Source organism: Ochotona princeps, chromosome 13 (genome assembly GCF_030435755.1).
Source record: "Ochotona princeps isolate mOchPri1 chromosome 13, mOchPri1.hap1, whole genome shotgun sequence".
In the NCBI taxonomy this organism is placed as follows: Eukaryota; Metazoa; Chordata; class Mammalia; order Lagomorpha; family Ochotonidae; genus Ochotona; species Ochotona princeps.
This window is the reverse complement of record NC_080844.1, coordinates 63,798,887-63,823,230: the sequence shown is the minus strand read 5'-3', so window position 1 is coordinate 63,823,230 and position 24,344 is coordinate 63,798,887. Positions and strand designations below refer to the sequence as shown.

The window sequence follows — 24,344 nt, the reverse complement described above, 5'->3', positions numbered from 1 at the left end:
AATGGGCGTTGTTCTGGTGGGAGGACGTTGGCTTCATGGTCAAGGCCAAAGGGCTGGACTGCCCTGGTTCGGTCATGTTCGCACCCTTGCTTCTCCCTGTAGCTTACTGGCAGAAGCTCAGCACAACTTGTCTTCTTTTTATTAGCTATTTTTAAATGGGGATGTAACACATCTATGTTCAGGAACAGCCATGGAGTGTATGGTGTGATGTTTCTGCATGACCAGACCCACCTGTGCAGCCATCGCCCCTCCCAGCCCCCACCCAAGGACCCACCGTCCTGCCTGCCTATGCATCGTGTTGGGTGTAAATGGGCCCAGGCTGCCTCTGTACTCGTGTACTCCACCGCGTTCATGGGGTTCTAGCCTGAATTATGTTTGTCTCTTCTGCTGTGAATAGATGTGATGCGATTTCCCGTTTTGGCTTTGTAAATGGCACCGCTGAGATTTCTAGTTTGTGTCTTTAAAAAAAAAGTTATTATTCAAGAGATACAGAGAGATTGATGATGTGAGCTCTCCTATTAACAGACTCACGCCCCAAGTGACAGGAAGAGCTGGGGGACCCCAGGAATGCTCCTCAGCATTCACACCCCAAATGACAGGGAGCCAGTCACTGGGACCATCACCTGTGCCTACAGGGATGTGTGCAGGTGGGAAATCTGAGCTGGGAGCCCGAGCAGGGAAAGTGACCTGGACAGGCTTTGCGATGCAGGAGCAGGTGTTACCTCATGGAGCCCAATGCCCTCGTCCATGGCTTTTACCATGTGTTGGGACTTTGCTGCAGGGGACCGGACAAGCCCTCCGGCTGGCCTCAGCCATCTCTGATGGACCTGCAAACTTTACTCTGCACGAGGACACCTAATGCCAGGTGACCCATAGCTGGATTCTGGGCTCTGGGCTCCAGGGTGCTCAGATGGGCATCCAGCTTGCTTCTAAATGTCTGAGTTTTTCTTTTACTTCCAGAAACTGCTTCCTATGACAGATCTCCTCTCTGACATTGCATTGACAGGGCCACCCGCTGTCATTGGCTCCTGTCAGCACGCTGGTGATGTTGCCTTTCTTATATCTCCCAGGAAAAGGGGTCCCCTCATGCCCAGTCCTTCAGGCTTCTATTCAGGGGAATGTCCGGGTTGGGGCATCTTGTTTACCTTCACTGTGATCCTCATTTCCTGCCCTCTGATGTGTAATCTTGGTTTGTCAAGCCTGGGGCACAGGAAGTGTTGGTATCAGATGAGAGCAATGTCTGTGTCTATCCCTGCTCAGGAGAGCTCAGCTGGCTGGCTGACTGGCATGGCCAGGCCCCAGGTTGGCCTCTGTGCCCTGGTGCCCCTGGCCATGGATTTTCTGTGCCACAGCCCCCGTTAGGAGTCGCTGACACTGATTTCCTCAACATGAAACCAGGTACTCGGAACTTCTCAGCCGTCTTCTGCCTTCTGTCAGGCATAGGTTTTGCTGGTTCATCTTTTCCCTGCGTTGTCCTTTTGTGTTCAGTGACCTTGATGTTGTATTCATTGTGGGGGTGGCAGCATTCTGAGATGTGCCAGAGCCCCGAACCCCCCTGCCACCTAGCCCAGGGCCAACCTGATCATCCCCATGGTGCTGCACCTGGGCCCTTTCTCATCCCTGGCTGCTGATGGGGTGGGGAAGCCTGAAAACAATAGGGATGAACTTGAACTTTTGCAAGGCACTTGCATTTCCTGAAAGTATTTCTGGTCTGGGTGGCATCGATTTGCTCAAGAGCTGAACCTGCAGAATTCAGCTGGACACAGTTCTGTCTAAATTTGGGTGCAGGATGTGGGAATGCAGTGGCCTGTTGGTTGGTATGGGTTTGCCGCTTGGCCCGGTGGCTCATGTGGCGCAGTCTCGCCACTTCGCCAGGCTGAGCGCTTGGGAGTGCAGTGGCAGGGCTGCTTTCTTCGCCACTGAGAGGCGGAGCCCCCCACAAGTCTGCACTCTCCCCCACCAGTTCTGCCCAGCTCATACCTGCTCCCTTCCCCCCGCTGGCCGAGCCCTGGGAAACGCCCGATCTGATTTTCTTGTCCCGATCTGATTTTCTGTTTGAGCTCAGACTCCAAACACCAAGACCTCGACATTGTGAAATAGAAATGATCCTGGTTTGGCGTTGACATGTGAGTTTCTTATAATCGAATGCTTTGCAGTGATTCATGAGACAAGATCTCACTTTAAAAGCAACTGTTTCCTCTGATTTTTCTTTCCTTTAAGAGCGGGGATATTAAGGCATGTGATGAAAGGGGCATTTTTGTGCACGATCCCGGTGATGTTTCTCTCAGCAGATGCAGGAGACATTCAGCAGCGTGTGTTTCGGTCTTTCTTGGGGCCAGAATGCAAAGGAGCAGTCCTGGTAATAGACAGCAAAGTCATTCATTTCTGGTGCAGCTCCATGATGCTGGCATGGGATGAAGCTGAGGGGCTCATAGTGGCGCTGTGCAGCCCGAGACAAACCCTGGAGCAGGTGGTGGGGTGAATGGGAGTTACCCAGTGTTCTAAAACACAGGGCCCCCTTCCATGCTTCTCTGGCCATCCTCAGTGTGGCTGCAGTAGACAACATGTTAGCATTTTCATCCTCATCTTTCAGATGAGAAACCGTGGTGGGTGTAGCGTCAGGCCATGAAGCCCGGGCAGGGTCATCCATGAGTCTGTGCCAGGTTGCCCCCACAGTGACCAGCCCGGGACTCAGGACCCTCTGGGCTGTGGAGAGTGGACTGGGTCTGCCTGTCTGTCTCAGGGAGAAGGGGGAGCTTGGGGAGCTATTCCCGGAACTGGCCATATGCTCAATTCTTTGCTTCAGTTCTTTCCCTAATTGAGGCACTGGTTCTGGGAGCTCTCATTCAAGGGGTCTGCATAATTGCTTCATCGTATCACTTCCACTTTACATGTTTGCATAAAACCCTTAATGCAGTTTGAATACCCTACCTGGCCCTGGGGGAAGTGATATTAACTTTTTTTTTTTTTTTAGGTTTGTTTCCCTGCTGAGGTATTTGGTGGTGCAGGGTTGGAGTTTTGTCACTGAATGGCTCCATGCTTGCCATTCTTTAACTGCCCTGTGACTGAGACTTGAAAGACAGCTTTGAGCTGAGGCAGATTGCCTGGATCTGCTCCTTACTGGGAGACTAGGGACTTGAGGTGAGATGGTCTCTCGGACCTCCTGTGGGGGTCTGAGGTCATGCAGGTGGCTTCCTAGGAAGCTGGATACGTGTGTTGCTTCTTTGCTGAGCAAATTAGCCTGAGTAAGTCTGCAGGATGCCAGTGGTTTGAATGGTATGAATGTAAATTACTGGCTAGAGAATAGCTGTGGCAAAGAGCAACATCAGAGAACTTCATGCTGCTTCTGGACCGTGTTCCTGGGTTCCTGTCTGTGCTCCCCAGAGCTGACTTTAAGTGACTTGCAGGGCGCTGCCGGTGACCTTCCATGGATTGCATCCTTCCACGCAAGTGCAGAGAGTGGGGTCCGGGGTGTGTTGTCCCTCCTCAGTTAGGGCTGCATGACCGGACCCTGAGAAGTCCAGCCCGAGAGTCTGGACTGTGTGCACTGCACCCACCTCCACCTGTGATGAGGCAGCCCTTAGGAGAGGTGGGGTGGAGGAGGCATCTTGAGATTGCGGTGACATACACCGGCTGTGCAGTCTCAGGAAGCCATGGCTGGGCTGGGCTGGGCTTGGTTGGTGGAGGCAGGATGCTGGGCCACACTGGGAATAAGGGGCTTGGCAGCTGAGGTCACGAAATGTCACTTTAGGCCATTCTTGGGGGAAAAGGTTGTGTTCCAGGTTTTGGGTGTGAATATTTCAGAGTCAACCAAGGACCATCTCAGATGTCATCAGTGGTGACAATAATCCCCTTTATCAACTTTTGGAAAAAACCATCATCTTACATGGCTCTGTGACCATGCCAGCTTGCTTCTCAGACCCAGTTTGTTAAGGGGGAGAGCATGTCTGCCCAGAAGGGGATGCTGGCACTGCTGAGTTCTGGTGCCAGGCCCTCCACCTGCCACCTAGGAAGGCACCCTTTTTTTTCTTTCCATCTCAACTCCCCCTGCCTCTTCTGGAGGAGAGCTGGCAAGTCTCAAAGTGCAACCAGCCCAGTGGTCTCATGGGATGTACACTTCTTTGAACATAAAAATCCAGCTCCTATCCCCTGGAAACCGGCAAAATCCCACGTTAATCATATGAGGGGCTCCCTACTGCCTTGGTGATGCTGATGTGTGTTTTCTGAAGCGTGGAAGAGGAAGCAGTGGTTGAGGGGAGTGAAAACAAGAGAAAGAGAAAAATATTTTGAGTTTTGAAGTCGACTCTGGATTCTTGCTGTTTTTGAAGCGTCTCCAAATTTCCTTTACAGGAAAGGAGTGGAAGTGACCCAAAGAGAGGAGGGCTTGGTAGTTTTCCTCTTCTTGCATCCTGAGCTCAGGACCCAGGGTGTGGCAGTGTAGGGTGGAAAATGGAGTCAGTTGGCTTTATCCAGAAATTTACCTGAAGGGCTGGAAGAACTGAAAACGGGGCGGGACGAAGCAGAACAAACTGCAAACAGATGGGCCACAGATGGGCGTCACGTAACTTCTAAGGCGTGCCGTTTCGATGTTTCCATAAATGTGGACACGAATGCAGGGAAGGCAGGAGGTGGCCTGAGGGCTGGCAGGAGGACACCCTCATGGGCCCTTGGGGGTCTTTGCTGCCAGCAGGACCCAGGTGAGGTGCCAGGTGCCCACAAAGAGTCCCTTACGAGTGGTGGCAGTGGGACCCTGAGACGCCAAGCAGGGGCAGCTCAGTGGCCCGCACACCTCCCAGAAAGGCAGAGTGTAGAACCGTGCAGAACTTTGATTTCTGCTTTAAATACCCAGTGATGAATCCTTCTGGAAAGTTCTCCATCTGTGATCACACTCTATCTTAAAGTGTGCTGCCTGCTTGCCTGTTAAATGGTCTGCCTGTAGGAGATTGTGGTCCAAGGCAACCCCAGAGCTGCTGCAGCCTATGGAGCCCACAGGGTGGTGGCTGGGCAGAGAAGGTTCCAGGCTGGAGGGATAGGGCACAGGCAGGTCCTTAGGCTGAGTGGAGAGTGGGCAGGAGCGGCGGGGCTGTTGGAAGTCAGGGAATGTGGGAGTAAGTGGGTGGGGTGGGTGGGAGCAGGAGGGGAGACAGAGGGACACGTAGTACAATGGGTCAGCTGCTGATGTTCGCCCTGGAGCCTTGCAAGGCCTTTGGCACATGTCCCCATTCACCTCCCAGCAAGGGTGGGGGTGCTGTCCAGAGTCACACAGTTGCTGCTGGTGTCTGGTTCTCTTGTGAGTGCGCCTGCGCCAGGCATGGTCCTGCTCTGCTCGCCTTGAATCCCCCCAGACTCCAAACCCAGTGGCGTGTTGCTTCTGTGGCTTTGGACTGGAGTGGAGGCGGGGACACCCTCTAGGCACTGGGACTGTGTGCAGAGATGGCTACTGGCTGAGCTGATTCAGGTCTGAACAACCATGCGCTTCGGCCAAATACTTGTTTTCTGAGATGGAGACCAGAGCAGTTCTTGATAGGGAATCAACTACAAGGACTTCTTTAAGTTAATTTAAAAAAAAGACCTTGCGACTGGGGGCAGGGGGAGTCTCCTCTCTGCCAATGAGCCTCGATGTTTAGGAAGGAGATTCCATTCTTGGGGGTCACCGAGGGGGTTGCCAAGTTCCCATCTCCTACAGTGTCCACTGCGTGTGAGACGGTTTCCTGGGGCCAAGACCCACTTAGTGCTTTTCCAACGAGATTTTTTTCAATGAATTGTTTACAGAAAGCTGAGCTTGTGGCCCGGCCCTGGAGCCCTACCCATCCAATGCTGTACATGTGAACATCCCCTCTCTGTCCCCTCTTCCCCTCCCAGGGTGCACTGTCCTCGTCCAATGTGACGTGTGGGAAGAGGAGCAGAGCCTGTGCTGGGCTGGGGAGAGGCACAGAGAGTGCTGGAGGGCAGACACCTGTTCCAACAGTCACCCAGAATTTACCTCTCCTGGTGCAGTGTCAGGTGTGGAGAGGTTTGAAAGGGCTCATCCTTCATCCAAGACCCAGTGAGTGCAGGAGAGAACGGAAGAAAGCCACTCTGCCATGGAGTGGACGTGGCCGTGCCTGCTGCCGTGGGTGATATGTGTGCAAACAAACACTTGTTGGGTCTGAGAATCCAGATTTGGCTGGGGGTGTCAGATGTTGGGTCTGTTTTTTGTTTTTTAAAACACTTTATCTTGCTCTTCCATTTTCTGGCACACTTCCCCAAATGCCAACAACAGCCAGGGCAGAGCCAGGCTGAAGCCAGGAGTCTGGTGCTCGGTCTAGGTCTCCCATGTGGTGGCAGGGACCTGGATGGGAGGTGGGGCAGGTGGGACTTACACCAGTGCTCCGGGAAAAGGATGCCACAGTGCCGGCTACAGTCCTGGTGGCTGGCGTTAGTGACAGTGTCTGCACGCTCCGCAGAGTTCTGTGCTCTGTTCAGAGCTTTCGGTCATGGCAGAGGATGACGTCCTGCTGGGGCTCGTTCCCAGGCACCCCGTGCTGATCCAGGTGAGAGCCAATTCTTGGATTTTTCAGTGGCCGTTGAGCATTACACTGTGTCTTGGGGGACGATGATGTTCTGAATTCCAAGGTGAGTTGAGATATGAGGGGCTAACCTTAGCCTGAGCCCCACTTCCGTGCCCTGCAGTCCCTTCCCCTGTATGCTGTGGCCTCACTTCTGTCCCCTGGACACCTGGTCTGATGGAGGAGCAAAGAGGGCACATGCGTTCAACAAAGGGGGAAACTGAGGTTTGGATATGTTATTCATCCGGCAGGTCCTGGAGTCCCGGGCCATTCTGTTTGTTTTTGCCACACTTTTGCTCTTCCACACGTGCTGTGTCTCCTGTTGTTCCAAAAGAGACACTTGCTCTGGGTTCATAAGCTGGGGAGAGTTGTGACCCAAAGGCAAGGCCACCAGGGGCTATAGGGTATGCTCCTGTCTCGTGCCACACCCAGTGTGGCTGGTTCCCCTGTCTTCGTTCTGCAAGCATTCAAGGCACATTGTTCTTTGGCCCAGCAGTGCAAAGGAAACGAACACCGAGGAAGTGGTTTTCAGGAGGCTTTTCTCGTTCAAGAGTTAACCAGGCTCCTACTTTTGCTTATCTTGGGAAATCAAACAATGTCTCAAACGATCCAGATCCCGAGACCATCTGGTGGGGAGCACACAGCTGCTCCCTCGCTTTGTACCGCCTCTAATTTATTCCCTCTGGGGTGCCACTGTGCATATGCAGAGCCAGGCTTGGCACTGGGTGCTACACGTGTGAGCGCTGGGTCTGTGTGGGACCATTCTTTTCGTCCTCCATGCTGGATGTTTGGTCCTGGCTGCCTCTGCAGAGCTAGTTCACGTGGCCAGGAGAGGTTTGGGGACGGAAGGGTGGGCAAAGCTGTCCCACCGCTTGGGAGCCTCATCCGTGGTCTCTGTGCATTATACTCTGGGCTGCTGCCTTCCATCCTTCTTCCTGCTGTGGAAGGAAATGTTGTGGGGAGACAATTGGCACGCACCCCTCGTCTGTGGGGCCTGCTTGTGCCACAGCTAGAATGACCCTGATGGTGTGTCACTTGGTCCTGACAGTCAAGATCTGATGGTGACAACATGTGACAAGAGTAAGGAGAGTTTCTCAATGCCCTGGGGTCCTTGGGCCCATGTGGCATGGCTGAGTCTTCCTGTCTACTTGAAGGCGAGGGGAGTTTGCCTGCAGTCACGTGGCTAGCCAAGTGCTGGGGCTGCTGCTCCTGACAGTCCTGTGGGTCCCCCACCTGTCTCAGATCTTGTTTTCTGTTCTATGTAGGACATGTATGGCATTCGATTTTGAGGGCCATAGTTTACCCATCTGTAAAGTGGAGACAATGTCAGGCATTCCTCTTAACTGTGCTTTAACAGCATAATTCCCCTGTCACCCCCTGCCACAGGAAGCCCTTGGTGGTGTCACACAGTGGCTGGAGCTCTGTCCTGGGCACCTGCTGGGCCTTTACACCGCCTTGCGCTTAGAAGCTGTGGAGTCACCTGCCCCATGGGAGTTACTGTTCAGGGTTGAACATCACTAACTGGGTGCCTTTCCTGGACTTGCCATCCAGCTGCACCTCCCGGCCTGGGAGTCGGGTGGCTGGCAGGCTGGGCAGGGGCTGACTGCAGGTACCACTCTATGAGCCGGGGGTCCTGAGCAGGTGTTCCCCCAGTGCTGCTAGCAGGTCCTTTGTGCACAATCTCTGCAGCCCATCCTAGCCCACTGTAGCGGCCACATGACTCTGAACACATGTTGCATGCTGCTGTGTGACTTGGTTTCTCATATGTAACGTGGGGGTTGCATTGTTAGCCTCAGGGGGCTGCCATCGGGCAGGGACCTTGCCTGGTGTCCTGCTTCTGGTTGGCCCTGGGCCATTGTTTCTTCTCTTCTCCCTCCATTGCCTGTGTGCTTGGGTAGAACCCTCTGCATGTACCTCCCCGGGGTGCCTTACGGTGACCGGCTGTGGTGGCTTTGTATGTATAGGTCCTTTCCAGCAGCTTAGCATATCTTGGTGGGTTCCACCCTGATGGAAAGCTGTGGGTAGCAGAGCGACACACTTGCATGGCGAATTGAATCCCTACATCTGCTTGATTTGCTGCTGAAAGTAATAAAATGAGTGCCCTGAATTCATTTTCCCCCAGTTGGTTTTAGAAAAAGAAAATTATGGGTTGTGTCACAAAGACCTGTAGAGTCTTTTGTGTATGCTGAAATCCTGGATGGGGGGACAACTGTGCCATGAGTGTTTCTAGAGTCTCCCATCCACCCTTGGCAGAAAGCATCTCGTTAGGTGTTGCTGTTCTGAGAGATGGTGGTGGCTGGCAGGGCCTGGCCCCTGCCCAGGGTGGCTGCACGCAGGAGTTGGGGCAGACTGCCCTGTCAGAGAGCGAGCTGTCCCAGAGAAAGAGAGACTGGCCTGCTGTCTTCGGCTGCTGGAGGCCTCCATGAGCGCTGTTGTTTGATGCCTTCTCAGCTGCAGAGCTGGCTGGCTCTGCAGACCTGGGCGTTGGGGGCTGAAACAGGCCATGTGGTCTCACTGTGGGCTTTTCCCTGCAGCCTTTGGTCCGAAGCGGAGTGCACCCTGCAGACTCGATCTGTGTGGGTTCTCACACCTGTAGCCCGAGGAGACCCAAGCTGTGCATATAGTAGGAGCTTGATGAAGTGTACCAGAGAGTACCGTGGCACCTAGCACAAGCTTTCTGGGCCTGACTGGCCAGCTGTTTGCCCAGTGAATACAGCCAGGATGGCCCTAGCTTCCCAGGGCTTGCTGTAAAGCGCAGACCTCAGAGCAGCCCTGGGAGTCAGACAGCCTGATGCTGGCCTTGGATGAAGGTCGCACACCCAGGAGCCTTGGGGCCCAAAGGGCAGCCTCATGTTACCTGGGGGGAAGCTGTTGTCCTGGGGAGCTGGAGTGGCTTGCCCCAGGTTACCAGTTAAGAGGTGATGGCGGAGACTAGGTCGGGGAGCTCAGGTCAGGGTGTTTGCCGTGACGGGACGCCACCATCCTAGCCACTTGCAGACTGTTCTGGACACCACCACCTGATGCCTGTGTCCTGCAGTGTCCAGGCTTGCCCCTTTGATGTGCAGCAGCGACAGCGGGTCAGGGCCATCTTCCAGGGACAGCCTTCAGCCTGGGGGACCCTTTTGTTCCTCCCTAGTGTCTCAGCCGTGGCAGTCACTGCCTGTCTTACCTCACTCCCTGTCCACCCACCCTCCATGTTCTCTGCCCCTCCTTCTCCCTGCCCCCTCCTTGACTCCAGACCAGCCTCTCCGCCCCCTCCCTTGACTTGTCACCCACCACGCTTCACAGGCTGCAGGAGACATGGCTGAGTGATGAGAGGAGTCTCGATTGAGGCACTTTTTGACTCAGTGCCTATGGCCCACAAGGCACGTGGACATGGCGGTAGCTTGGTCTGGCGTGTCTCACCCCTCCCTGTCTGACTGTGTGACACTGTAGATCTTTTCTTTAGGAAGAGGTTCCTGAAGGCAGCGGGATGGAGGGATGCCTGGGTCTACGTGAGCTGCTGGCCTGTTGGAGGCCCGGCCAGGGTCACCCCTGGTGAGGTTAGTGGGTCCTGAGTCTTGCTCCACCCTTCAGTAAAGAGCTGTGTGCCTGCCCTTGGAGAGGATGGAGCAGTCCTGGGTGAGCATGTGCCTGTTGGTTGGACTGATGTCCCTCGGGAGCCCACTCAGATCTGACCTGGGCTCTGGCTGCCCACGGTGACCTTGAGGATGGGACTTCCATCAGCGACTGTGCAGTGAGAAAGCCCTGGGGAGCCCCCACTTGTAAAGAAGCAGCTAGCTCTCCCCATGTTGGGGGTGGTGATGGGCACATTTCTGGGAAATTGTTCCCTTTCTTCTGCCCCCAGGTGCATTGCAATAAGTCCTGGAGAAGCTGGGCATCTGATGAGGGCAGGCTGCCCTAAGCCAACCCTGCACAGCCACGGGGCCTGGTGGCTGAGACCTGTGCCGGGTCCCAGTCGGCCTGCCCCAGGTGCCAGTTGGCCTGCCCTGGGTCCCAATCAGCCTACCCGGGGTCCCAGTTGGTTTGCCCCAGGTCCCAGTCTACCCTGGGTGCCAGTTGGCCTGCCTGGGTCTCAGTCAACCTACTTGGGGTCCCAGTTGGCCTGTCCTGGGTCCCAGTCAGCCTACCCGGGGTCCCAGTTGGCTTGCCCTGGGTCCCAGTCTACCCCAGGTCCCAGTTGGCCTGCCCCGGGTGCCAGTTGGCCTGCCTGGGTCTCAGTCAACCTACTTGGGGTCCCAGTCAGCCTGTCCTGGGTCTCAGTCAACCTACTTGGGGTCCCAGTCAGCCTGTCCTGGGTCCCAGTCAGCCTACCCGGGGTCCCAGTTGGCTTGCCCTGGGTCCCAGTCTACCCCAGGTCCCAGTTGGCCTGCCCCGGGTGCCAGTCGGCCTGCCCTGGGTCCCAGTCAGCCTACCCGGGGTCCCAGTTGGTTTGCCCCAGGTCCCAGTCAGCCTACCTGGGGTGCCAGTTGGCTTGCCCCGGGTCCCAGTCTACCCCGGATGCCAGTTGGCCTGCCTGGGTCTCAGTCAAACTACTTGGGGTCCCAGTCGGCCTGTCCTGGGTCCCAGTCAGCCTACCCGGGGTGCCAGTCAGACTACCCAGGGTCCCAGTTGGCCTGCCCTGGGTCCCAGTCGGCCTGCTCTGCTGCAAATCAAAGGTATTGCTTCCTGCCACCAGTGTCCACTGCCTCTTCTGGTGCCTGGCTTTGGATCTATGGCAGACAGGAAGGCAGGGTGCTGTGCCTGGGGTTCTGCCCACGTGGGAAGCAGAGCACCGGGACTGCAGCTTGTTGAGGGGCTCCCCTGTTAGCCTGGCAGGGCGCCTCTCACTGATGGCGGCTTGCTGTGTCAGGGTGCTCTCATTGTGCTTTGGAGGGCTTTGGAGAATGACAGCAAAGGTCAGTGTATTGAAGTGCTTGTTTTTTGGAAATCAATGCGTGGTTTATTGAGTAAATACACATAAGTGTTTTCCATAAACTTTTTGAATCCCCTTCCTAGACGTGGGTGTACATCTGTTTTTGGCACCAGAGGAAATTGATCTTTTTGTTTCTTTTTTCCCAGCACGTTTTAGGTACCCGCCTTTTTGCATTTCCTCTGGGAGACAGATGTGTGTTTATGCCCACGCTACAGATGAGCAGACCGAGTTGTAGGGGGGTCACACTGTATCCCTGGAATGCAGCAGGCTCGCTGGGCAGGGAGCAGGGGAGGAGGTGGCTGCTTGTGGCGGAGGCCTCATCCCAGGAAACCCATGTTCTAACAGATGTGGTTTGTGGCGTGAAGTGATAGCCAGAACACTTCCTCAAAGAGCCCATCGGTGACAGAGATAACATCGAGGAGGAACTTAGCGTCCTCACCATTGCCTTAACAGTGTGTCTCTGAATGGCCTGCATTTGATTGTCACACCCTTCAGGCCAGCCAGAAAGACCTGGAAGGTCTTGGTGTCTGAGTCCTCCATGCAGACAAAGCCTGGATAAGGCATCCCAGGTCCCAGGAAAGGCCACCTGGCCAGGAAACGGCAGTGGGGGCGGGGCAGATTACAGGATGGATTTGCTCAGGCAGAGGTAGGAGGGAGGTCTCAGATGAGGGAGGAGGAAGCCTGAGACAAGGCAGCTGTGGCCGGCACAGATACACCTGTTTGTGGCCATCACAAACGCACGTAGCTGTGGCTGTCATAAATGCATGTGTGTCACATAATGCGATGTAATAAAAAAAATGCACGTGTGCCAGGCGGCTGGGGAACGACTCCCTTCCAGGTTTCCATGTGCTGTGACCCGTGGGTTCTTGGGGGATGGCTCTAGGTCTGTGGGCTTCCTGGGTGTTGGGGTGACTTGTCATGGCCCCAGTAGCTTGTGATTCCTGTTGCCAAGACACTTCTCAGAGCTGGTTAACCTACAGTTGTTCTTGTTTGATGTAGTCACAGCTTGGTTCCTCACCTGTGGAAGAATGTATCAGCTGGCTTTTGGTGTGTAACAAGCCACTCCCTAAAACGCAGTGGTGTCAGCAGCAGCCTGTGTTCCTGTGTGTTCAAGGGTTGACTGGGGCTGGCTGCTGCAGGTCAGGCTGGGCCAGGTGGCACTGTTCCACCTGCCTCATTCTTATCTTGCATGCTGTTCTTCCCATGGCTGTGGCAAAACAGGCCAGCAGATACATGTGCACACATACACACACACGCACACGAACACACGCACAGTGCGTCTTACGACTGGCTTGGGCTTGGGACCTTCATGTGGTCGCTGCAGCCTCACGCCATTGGCAAGACAATCCCCTCAATCCTACTGAAGGGCAGAGAATGATTTTACTCCTTTAGTTGTAGAAACTCAGGTGAGTCACATGGCCACGAGTGTGTAGGAACAACAGATTGAAGCCAGTAATGAAACTGATCGGAATTAAACTGTTGGGCCTGGCTCAATAGCCTAGCAGCTAAAGTTCTCACCTTGAATGTGCTGGGATCCCATATGGGCGCCAGTTCTAATCCCGGCAGCCCTGCTTCCCACCCAGTTTCCTGTCTGTGGCCTGGGAAAGCAGTTGAGGATGGCCCAAAGCCATGGGATCCTGCACCTGCACGGGAGACCCAGAAGAAGCTCTGGGCTCCTGGCTTTGGATCTGCTCAGCACCGGCCGTTGCAGCCGCCTAGGGAGTGAACCATCAGATGGAAGAGTTTCTTCTCTGTCTCTCGTCCTCTCTGCATATTTGTTGAGCCGATCCAAAGCCAGCAGCTTCTTCCAGGTCTCCCACATGGGTGCAGGATCCCAAGGCTTTGGGCCGTCCTCGGCTGCCCTCCAGGACTACAAACAGGGAGCTGGAAGGTAATTGCAGCTGCCGGGATACAAACTGGTGCCCATATGCGATCCTGGCGTATGCAAAGTGAGGACTTTAGCCGCTGGTCTATCACGCTGGGCCCAAGCCAGACATTCCTTAAGAACTTTCCACAAGTTCATTCACTTGGCGCTCACAGTGGTGCTGTGATACAGGGCCTGTAATTATTTACATTCTGCTTCAGAGGAAATGGGAGGAAGAGATTCTGTGTTTTGCTCCAGGTCAGACCCAGGCCGCTGGGCTTCTCCCTCCAGCCTGGGGAGATCTGTGGTGATGAGGGTTTTGTCAGAGAACACGGAGTTCCACGTACCTTAAGAGAGTCTTGTCTGAGGTTCCCACACGGACACGCATGTGGAATCCCAAGCCGTGGACCAGTGGGCCAGTGAGTGTTGATCAAGGGGCCGACTTGGTGGTGTTTGTTGACCATGACGGGATGCAAAGCGCAAATGTCCAGGTGCACAGCTTCTCCGTCTCGTGACGACTGTGCTAAGAGCTTGCTGCGAAAGACACCTCTGTCCCACTGGTTGACTAATATTCCTCCGGAGGAAAAAAAAAAGGGTATTTCCACATTCTTTGCCTGAAGAGATGCGTCAGCGGTTAGACATACTAATCAAAAGAAGAAGGTTTTGTGTTTTAGTAAAGGCTAATTAGGGCCACCCTTTTCCCCCTCTGCAAACATAAAATAATTAGCTATTTTTTCCTTTCTCTGTCCCCTCCCCCAGAGTGCAGATGTAGACATTCTACCTAAATGAGGCTATTTATTGAAATCCACCCAAATTTCTTTTGAAGTTTATATCTCCTTATTCTACCACATCAGCTTATAGCTGCCATAATTTAATAAGTTTTTCCTGGGGTGAAATCGGATGCTCTTTACCGAACTGGCACCAAGCAGGCATTCAATTACTTTATCTAAAGTGGGCTTTCTGGGTCTCTCAATTACAATTCTGTTACAAATGGCTGGCTGATGACGCTTGAGGTGCACAGGTTAATGGGGGTCTCCGAGCAAGGGCTGGGTAATGGAACGCTTTCTATTTTGGGACCTGCTATCTGATCTCTGGCAGTGACAGCAGGTTCCCACAAGTCTGGCCTTGGGCACAGACGGGAGGCCGGGTAGGACCAGAATTTTAGCTGAAATGCACACCCGAGGCCTGGAGTGGGTACGTGCACTAAAGTGCCCAGGGACCTGTCTGAGCAGTGTCGGCTGGCACCAAGGTGCGGGCGTTGCTGACAAGTGAAGCTGTTGCGTGGCTTTGAAGGAAGCACTCCTGAGGGTCAGGTTTCTCAGAGACCCTTCCTGGGGTGTTGTGTGGAACCTGGGAAAGGCCAGTGGAGGAACATGATAGCCCCTCTCTTTGCTTTCAGCACAGTCATGGTACTGGCTCTTGCATGCCCTGCCGAGACGCCTTGGGGGAGAACGTGAGAGTATACCTACAGATTTGCACACTCCCCCCAGCTCCAGACTTTGAAACCGTGTAAAGTCTGGTTCCTGCCTCCTGTCCCATCCAGTTCCTTCCCCGCCCCCCCTGCCCGGTGTCCCCCACCCCGGCGCCCAAACCTTTGCCTCTCCCCAGCCTTGCTTTTGCTGGTTCTGGTGAACATCTGGGCTTCCTGATTCCCATTCGGGGCTCAGGTCTTCCCCTGTCCTCGTGTCCTCCCTCTAAGGCAGGGGTCCTCAGCTGGGGCGGTTCCTGCATCTCCCAGGGGACATCAGAGCCCAAGGGAGTACTCCTGGCATCAGGGAAATGGAAGCCAGTGCCACCGCCAACCCCATGCTCGGTGGCCCTGGCATCTGACTGAATCATGGCGTTGGAGAACCCTGCTCTGCCACTCTGGTTCTGCCCCTGGCCTTTCAGGTGCATGAGCTGCTCTGCCCTGAGCCTGGTGGGAACCCCAGGGGAAACAGCTGCTCTCCCCTGGCCAGAGCTTTACTCATCTTGCCAGCTCAGGACAGGACTTATCTCTGCTGTTTTCCCAGGCACATTAGCTGGGTGCTGGATCAGAAGTGGAGCAGCCAGGACTTGAACCAGTGCCCATAAGGGATGCTGGCATGCTGGCACTTCAGGCAGTGATTGAACTTGCTGTGTCATGGCACTGGCTCCAAGTTGTTATTTTTAATCAACTCTGTTGAGGTGTGTTTTGCACCTGTATGTTTTGTTGAAACTTACGTATGTAAGAGAGTTTGTTAGTTTTCCCTTAAGAGGGTCCTCCACTCAGGGATGCTGTCCATCAGCAACAGCTGCCTCGTATTTCTGGACAGTTAGTGGGCCGTCTCATCCCATCTCCCAGGGCCAGCACTAGACACCATGGTGTGACGGCTCTGTCCTTCAAACCTGTCCCCTCTTCAGATGCCACATGCAAGCACAGGGACCCTAGGGAATACTCCTGAACAAGCACCTCTGGTTAAACCACGGGCCTCCCTTCTCCCATCTGAACCGGGCTGCATCTCTCAGGTGGCCAGCCCCGTGCTGAAGCCGAGGGCCACCTCCTCAGCACACTGGAAGGGGTGAGGCAGGACGCTCCTCTCGCCCTCATCTCTGTGTGAGTTCCTAGGGTTCTGGAAGCTGGGTCCTAGCAACTGAGGCTGAGAACCAAACCTGTGTCCAGTTCTTATCTTGTCAAGAGGGTACTGTAAAAAATGTGTTGGGAAAATGGAATTATAAAATAAACAGCTTATTTTGGTATAAAAAATGTTTGAAATGCATACTGCTGTTTCATAATACCCATATTCTGTGGTCTGTTTGAAGGTGTGCATTTCGAAATCATTTGCAACCCAAGCTTAGCTTTCATTGCATTTGCCCAAGAATTTCTGGAAGCACCCCTACTGGCTGTACAGGCCCCCGCACCTGGGTGTGCCAGGGCAGTCAGCATCGTGGAGTGAAGGAATGAGTGAGTGATGCTGAGAATAAAGCAAGACAGGTTTCCCAAAACATGGTTGATGAGAGAACTCCGGGTCCCAGTGTCTCCTGGGGCTGGCGAGGCACTTCAGTTGTTCCCGTGTTTCCCAGGTTTGAAGTAGGAGATTGGAGTGATCTGGCTGGCCATGGGACCCCTGTCCAGCTCACGGAGGCTCAGGCGCCTTCCACGTCCCCGGCTGAGAGACCCTCAGCTCCTGCCGCCCCCTGGTTCACTTCCTCCTTCCCTCCCACCTCTCCCTCCCTCCTTCCTTCTTTGCTGGAACTACAGTGACATTTCTGCAGCTTAGGAAGGCTTGCCCTCTGTGCAGGACCCAGAGGATCCACATTCTTGTCTTGTGGCTTCCAGGTCGTGTTTGTTTGTCTTGAAAACAAGACTCTAATGAGACCTTGTGCAACTGAGAGAGGGCGGGTGTGCTCCCTCCTGCCCAGCTCCCAGCTGGAATCTCATTTTTAACCCCGGTTTGGCCTTGTCTCTGACATGTGGGAAAAAAATGCTTTCTTGGCTTTCCTGATGGTGTTTCCAAGTGGACTTTCATGCCCTTTTGTTGCTTTGGCTTGGAAGAACTGTTTGTACCAACGGATAGGTTGGGGCGGTTGAGCAAGTAGAAGTAGAGGCTTGAGCCCAGGGGGTCCTGCCCTGTGCTCTCAGCTGCCCTGGGGCTGGCTGGAGGGTCTGGCTTGGCCTCCTGGAGCTGCCATTCCCACGCCCCCTCCTTGGTGCTCTCCGCGCCCCCTCCCTGGGTCTCCCCACCTACCCCAGCCTGGGCCTGACCGTCCCAGCCGACACTGAGCAGCGTTTCTAGGATCTTGTGATCTCCTTGAAAATTTGCACATTTCTTGTATCATAAATGTATTCCTCTCCTGTGGATTCCTGGGGCTTGTTAGCATATTACAGCCCTCCCCCTGCTGCTCATACCGTAAAGAATTCTGTGTGATTTTGTCCATCCCACCTTGCTTAATTTAAGCATTGTTGCTTACTAACAGCCTGCAGAACATGATGTGGGGGAAGATGTTTTGGGAAACACTGCCTGGCTGTTTCTCGGCCAGCATATTTCCAGAAAACGTGGGCTATGTGGTCCAAGGGAAGTGAGTGTCTCTTCTGCTGAGCTCAGATGGTGCAGTCCTCCCACCCTTGCATGGGGCTTGAATGAACAGGTAGTTAGCTCACCCTCCCTGCGCACGTGTGTGCAAATATGTGTATGCAGGTGTGTGTGTGTGGAGTTGGAAAGGCAGGGCAATGTGGCAGAGGAGATCACCATCTCTGACCCCGTTCCAGAGGTTCTTGGCATGGCCTGACCATTCAGATCAGAATACAGAGAGCTCCTGTGATTGGTGGAGTCTACCCTTCTGGGATGCTAAACATTACTCAAACTCCATGTGCGTTGACGGATCCAGTACTTGGTACAAACTTGTTACGGAGTGAGGGGCTTGCACCCTGATTCTGTTGGTGAGGAAGCCGAGCTCAGAGAAGCTGGGTGGCTTGCTTGAGATCACACAGCCAGTCTCGGACGAGTGCCACTGCCAGAAGCTAATGGCCTTCTTTTTATTCCTCCATTATTCTTTTTATGAAGCATTATTTGAACAACAATACGTTTTACAACCACAGGATTCTATTAATGGGTTTTTAAGAATCATATCTCCCCCAGAATGGTGAACATGAAAATCTCTCGCAAGGTCTGGAGTATCTTGCCTCTCAGGGGAATACTGTCCATTGGATTTAATTGCTTCATAACTTAATGTCAGATTTTTTAATTTGATAGTCTACTGAAAGGATCATTTTGTTGGTTCTCAATATTCATTAATGTTTGTTTTCAAATCTTGTAATCAAAGTTAGTTTTCAGGGAGAGCTTAACGAAGATGCTGTTGGAAGGGAAGGCATACCTTCTCTGCCCAGTCTGCGTCTTGTTATTCTCCAGGTTTTCCGTGGACTTGCAAATACTGCTCTTTGAGTTCATCTCTCGCATTCACAGTCACGGCCAGTGCAGGAATCAGGCTATCTGCAGGGTCCTGGAGTCAGGTGGATGTGGGGGCTGCAGAACTGTGCCTGCTGGGCCAGTGCTTAGCTGTGCTGCCGCTGTTGCTTCCTGGCAGCCACGTTTGGTAGCAGGAGGTTCAAGTCCCGAGCCAAGCTCAAGTGCCTGGCCACTCCGTCTGTCCTGTGTGGTTTCCTGTGACTTGTTGGTGATTGAGCAGGCTTGGCAGACACTTAGCAGCAGGAAAGCAACGCCAAAGCTCTCTCTCGCTCTTGGGCAGGACGTGGAGTTGTTACCGCTGTGTTGTAATCTGGCTTCTTTCCCTTTTGTTTAGGTAGTCGGACATCCCCAAGGGCTTGCTCCCCACGCACAGGAAGCAGCTGGAAGGAATTTGGGATGTAAAATGGGAATCTCCTCCAGCGTCCCCATGGGCGGCCTGCCAGTCCACCCACCAGGGAGAAGACCATGACGCCTCCTGATCCCTCGGGTGCTTACAGCTTCTCCCAGCATCTTCTTTCCACTTCCTTTTGTGCCATGGGAACAACCTGAGGTGCAGGCTGCATTGCTTCCACGCTTGGGGCTGTCAGGAGGCCCACACGGGACCCCGTAGGTGGGGAGCTCACGTCCTCTGGGTCTTGTTCACACCCCCCCCCCCCAGGAACGTGCCTCCTCCTCTCTCGGGCTCTGCAGACTCTCCAGCTCCACATTTGTGCGTGTTTGTTTGCCACCTTCTGTGATCCCGAGACTTCTGTTGAGTCACCCAACACAACTCCTCCTGCGCGTGCCTGCCCACTCCTCGTGGCCCACCTGGGGCTCGGCAGGCCAGCCGTGCCCAGCCTGGGCTCTGTCATGAGGTACTGCATCAACTGCTGCATACAGCTGATTCCGGACCACAAGGAGGCGCACACGCAGCGGGCTGGCTGCCGTGGAGGCCTCGCCCACCATCACCAGGTGTGCCCCACGTGCCAGGGGGAGAACAAAATCCTGTTTCGTGTGGACGGTAAGCAGATGAACTTGCTTGCTGTGCTCGAAGTGAGGACCGAAGGGAACGAGACCTGGGGTGGGCTTTTGCGCTTTCGGAAGGGGAAGCGATGGAGCCTCATTTTCGGCCTGATCATAATGACCTTGGTGATGGCGTCCTACATCCTCTCAGGGGCTCACCAGGAGCTCCTGATCTCATCTCCGTTCCGTTACGGGGGGTTCCCTAGCACGCCAGGCTGGACGGACGGTGAGACTCTGGGAGACACCAAGGAGCATGCCCCCCAGCCTGCGGTGACCAACGTGTCGTCCATGAGGGACTATCAGAGCATCAGGTTCATCATCAACAGCATCACGGCCAGGGTCGAGTTCACCACCAGGCAGCTCCCGGACTTAGAAGACCTCAGGAAGCAGGAGGAGCATGTGAGTAGCACTGGGCTGCCTGCCACCGTCTCCAGGAACATAGGACGGAGGGACTAGATGTGGCCCGACATGTAGGAAGGGACACATGGCAGCCCTGAGGATCAGAGCGGTGCACCTGCTGTCCTGAGGGGCACAGCCAGGTGAACCAGCCCCTCCTTTCAGCACACCCATGACTTCCTGCTGGACACATGGTCCTGGTGGCTGAGGGTGCTCGCGCCCAGCAGCTGTGGCTGGCATCTTCACGCTGGACTTGGCTTTCCTGTTTCTCTTCTGTCTGGATCAGTGTCTTGGTTGCTAATGGCAGTTTAAATTCACAACAGTTCCCTTCAATTAGATGGTTGTGGGTAGACTTTTAGCCTCACACGGGCCAAGGTAATCTATATTTTCTTTAACGTGGGAGACAGACAGTGTAGTCAGCAGCTGTCTACCAGATTTTGCTGGATTTTTACAGTCACAGATCCAACTGGAACCCTGGAGGCAGCATAGTGTAGGATGGGACCATCGACATAGTTTTACTAAGTGCTTTCTCTCTCACTCTCTTTCCCACCCCTCTGGGGTTTCTCTGCGTAGATGTTCTCCGTCATCCCCAGCAAATTCCTTCCCAACAGTAAGAGCCCCTGCTGGTACGAGGAGTTCTCCGGCAGGAACACCACCGACCCCTACCTGACCAACTCCTATGTGCTCTACTCCAAGCGCTTCCGCTCCACCTTTGATGCCCTGCGCAAGGCCTTTTGGGGCCACCTGTCTCACGCCGACGGGAAGCACTTCCGCCTACGCTGCCTGCCTCACTTCTACATCATTGGGCAGCCCAAGTGTGGCACCACCGACCTCTATGACCGCCTGCGCCTGCACCCGGAAGTGAAGTTCTCTGCCATCAAGGAGCCGCACTGGTGGACCCGGAAACGGTTCGGTAAGGCTTGGTGCTCGCTCTTGGGGCTGGCGGTAGGGTGTGGAGGGCCAGCGGCAGTGAAGGAACCAGGGTAGGGCAGGGGTGGGGAGGAGATGAGCCTGTCCCTAGGCTGAGCACTTCATAAAGGGATTTATCTGGCTCCTGAATTTTCCCCCAAGATTTATTTATTTGAAAGGCAGAGTAAAAATCTTCTGTGGGCAGATGCACAACCCTGAAGCCAGGAGCCTGGAACTCTGTCCCATTCTTTTCTGAGGGTAGTAGGGGCCCAAGCATTGGGACCACCTTCTGTTGCTTTTCCAAGTGCATTGGCAGGGAGCTAGATGGGAAGCAGAGCAACTGGGATTCAAACCCATGTCCACGTGGGATGCTGTTCTCATGGCCCCTGGCTTAACCCTTCGTGTGCCAGTGCAGGCTGCCTGAGTCCTGATCCTGGGGGGTCTGCAGTCTAGCACTGGCCCCTGGGTACGTCACAATGTGGTAAGAAATGGAAATAAAACAGGCCAAATGTGCAAGAAGCCCGGTGTGTGAGGTGGGCTTGTTTGGTCAGAACTCACTCCCATGCTGACCAGCGTGCTTTGCAAGATCTGCGTTCACCCCTTTCAAAGCTGTGCCCTCAGAACTGCCATTGTCCATCAGCACCTGCTTGGCTCCCCACCCCCAACCATCCCAACCCTCTCACCCTCCGGGAACCGAGCTGGGACACACACTGATCCTCCCCAACCGCAGCAGCCGGTCACTGGCAGGGTCCCAACATGGCCCGCAGCCCTGTTCCCTGCCAGCCAGGCAGCGTTGTTTGACAGCCAGCAGAGTGCAGGGTGAAGGGGCAGGTCCTCTCATCCTGAGTGGCCGTGTCAGATGACCCCAGCAGGGAGAGCAGTGGGAGCTGAGTGGGGGTGGACTGGTCAGGAACAGCCGCTGACCTGGAGTCCTGGGCTCCCAGCCTTGTCCTGTGTCAAGCAGGCCCCACACCTCCGGAGACAGAGCTTCTCGGAGCCGCCCTGCCTGCTCCTGGGTCCCCTGTGGAAAACCCTGCTCTCCACACCCCTTTGCCATGCGTTGACCGTGAGCACTGCCTGTCCCTCGCTCCAGGCTGCCTCCAGCTCAGCCCACTCCCAGGCACCCCGTGGGCCCCTGGTCTCTGTTTCCTCTCAGTGACCTTTTCCCTCCTGCCAGGAGACATTCAGTCACTAGGACTTGGAGGTGACCCACGGCCTGCAGTCTGCCAGAACCGGGCGGACCCCGAGGGCATGGCCCACCCAGGGTCCCAGGTGGCCAGGAGGGAATCTGGAAGGTTTCCTGCCTGCATTTCCCGGGGAGCTTTTTCTTCCACCCTTTTGACGTTCATGCTGGGGTAGACATCAGTGCGAATGCTTCTCTTGTGGTGAGCAGCGGCCACCTGAGAAGCCAGGACGTTGGCAGACGTGTCTGGATGTGCTGCCTGCATGGATGTACTCCCCACGGCCTGTCCTGTAATGAAAACCAGCTTCCCCCGGACAGGAGAGCAGCAAGCACAAAGCTGGTCCTGGAGCCGGAGCCGCACGTCAGCTGGAGCGCCTGCTCTTTCCACTCTCTCAGCTTCAGTAGTCGGGATTGTCGGGCTGTTGTAAAAATGTTTGCAGTCTGCTCATGTTTAAGGGAAGGGGTGGGTTTGGACTAAACAAGCCCAGATCTGTGCAGGGGAGGGTCAGTTCCCCTGAGGGTGTGGGCAGTGGACAAGATGCTTGACCGAGTAGGTTAGAAGTTAAAACATCAGAGAGATGTGGGCTTGGACGTGATGCTGCCCTCCTGGCCGTCTGCCTTTCACCTTTTCCTGTTGGCTTCACCTTGGGCATCCCAGGTGGCACTTTGACTTGGCTACTCACTGGCCTTCCAGGCAGGCACATCTGTGGCTCTTGCGCAGGTGTGACATCCTGTGGCGGCTGCTGCCAGCTCCGTGGCAGTGTCTTCCACTTGTGAAGCAGGTGTGCTTAGCTGGCACAGTCCCTTCCCCTGCCCTGCGGGCGCCCACCTCCTCCGTGGCTTAGCATTTAGCCCGTTGCCCTGCTCCGTAGAGCCTTTCATTCCTGCCCTGGTTATTCTGTGGGAGACCAGCCCCCCCGGGCCCCAGTGCCTCTGTCTGCAATAAGCAGTTCGTGCCTCTTGGTTCTCACAGGGATCGTGCGCCTGCGAGACGGTCTGCGGGACCGCTACCCCGTGGAAGATTACCTGGATCTCTTTGACTTGGCTGCACACCAGATCCACCAGGGGCTGCAGGCCAGTGCTGCAAAGGAGCAGAACAGGATGAACGAAATCATTGTTGGTATGTCTCTGGGCAGTGCCTCCCTGGGGCCGGCTCTGCTCCACCTGCAGGATCTATGCCAAGCTCACAGGGCCCCTAGTCCCCCTCCCCCACCACACAGAGCCACATCCTCGCGTCCTTGCCGTAAGACAAGACTGCTTGATCCAGTTTCACCCGTGGAGACTTGAGAACAGCTGAAATGGTGCTGTGTTTTTTTTTTTTTAAAAGATTTATTCATTTTATTACAGCCAGATATACAGAGTGGAGGAGAGACAGAGAGGAAGATCTTCCGTCCGATGATTCACTCCCCAAGTGAGCCACAACGGGCCGATGCGCGCCGATCCGATGCCAGGAACCAGGAACCTCTTCCGGGTCTCCCACGCGGGTGCAGTGTCCCAATGCATTGGGCCGTCCTCAACTGCTTTCCCAGGCCACAAGCAGGGAGCTGGATGGGAAGTGGAGCTGCCGGGATTAGAACCGGCGCCCATATGGGATCCCGGGGCTTTCAAGGCGAGGACTTTAGCCGCTAGGCCACGCCACCGGGCCCAATGCTGCTGTGTTTTAAGCATTGCCATTTCCTTGCTTCTACTAGAGTGTGTATCCTTGATGTTTGCGCGGTCTACTCATGTGTGTGTGGTGGGGGTGGGGAACCACAGGCTCCCTGCACTGATTGGTTGTGGATTTCATCCTGGGGGCTGTTGGAGACCCTGGGCCCTGAGTTGGGGGTTGGGAGGAGGTGGACAGCTTCTGAAACAAACACAGCCCCTAGGCACCATGGGATATTTGTCCTGCATCAACAATGAGATGGTTGATATATATTCATTCATTTTAAAAATTCACAAGAATGTAGATATAGATATCCTTTTAAGAGTGTTATTTATTTGGAAGGCAGAGATACACACACCATACATGCAGAGGTTTTATCAGCTGCTGCATTCCGCAGATGCCTGCAACAAAGCGTGACCTGGGAAAGCCATGTAGATTTTCCACACACTCGGCAGGGACCCAAGTCCTGGAGCCATCGCAGCTGCCTCCAGGGTGTGTTAGCACAGGCAGCTGAGTCAGAAGGAGATCTGGGACTCAACTCAGGGATTCTGGTGTGGAGTGTGGGCGTTCCCAGGGGCACCTCACTAGCCACACCTAACACCCCCCTGCTCCCTTGTCAAATGTATTTTGTATGGCATAGTTAGTATATGTGGTGTGTTGACACACACGTACAGGTACTGATACTGGTGATGTCCGCTATGGTGTGGCCAGCTGTAACCAGCAAGCCTTCCCTTCAACCCCCAGGCTTCGTGCCCCTGGGCTGCTGTTCTCACCCAGCTCAGCTCACAGCAGTGTGCATCCACTCCCACGCACATCACACATGTTGCTGACACTGGAGGCAGTGGTCTATCTTGTAGAGCTTTCCTAGACCTGTTGGGTTTTGAGTCTCTTAGTTCATTTGCTGTCGACTGAGGTGCCTTGTGAGACTGAAAGCTGGCCTCTGAGGTCACAGGGGCG

At 54.7% G+C, this 24,344-nt stretch overlaps 1 protein-coding gene across 4 annotated transcripts in view; it reads left to right on the top strand.

The window, feature by feature from the left end:
* The window catches only part of CHST15 (carbohydrate sulfotransferase 15), a 59,870-nt gene that overhangs the window by 17,670 nt on the left and 17,856 nt on the right, over positions 1-24,344 (top strand). For 3 of the 4 annotated variants that reach the window (XM_058671377.1, XM_058671378.1, XM_058671379.1), the window contains exons 2-4: positions 18,587-19,653; positions 20,224-20,563; positions 22,716-22,862. In XM_058671377.1, coding sequence (XP_058527360.1) covers positions 19,102-19,653; positions 20,224-20,563; positions 22,716-22,862 — 1,039 coding nt within the window. In that variant the 5' untranslated portion in view covers positions 18,587-19,101. The remainder of the gene's footprint in view (positions 1-18,586; positions 19,654-20,223; positions 20,564-22,715; positions 22,863-24,344) is intronic. The other variant, XM_004580190.2, reaches the window with a different exon arrangement.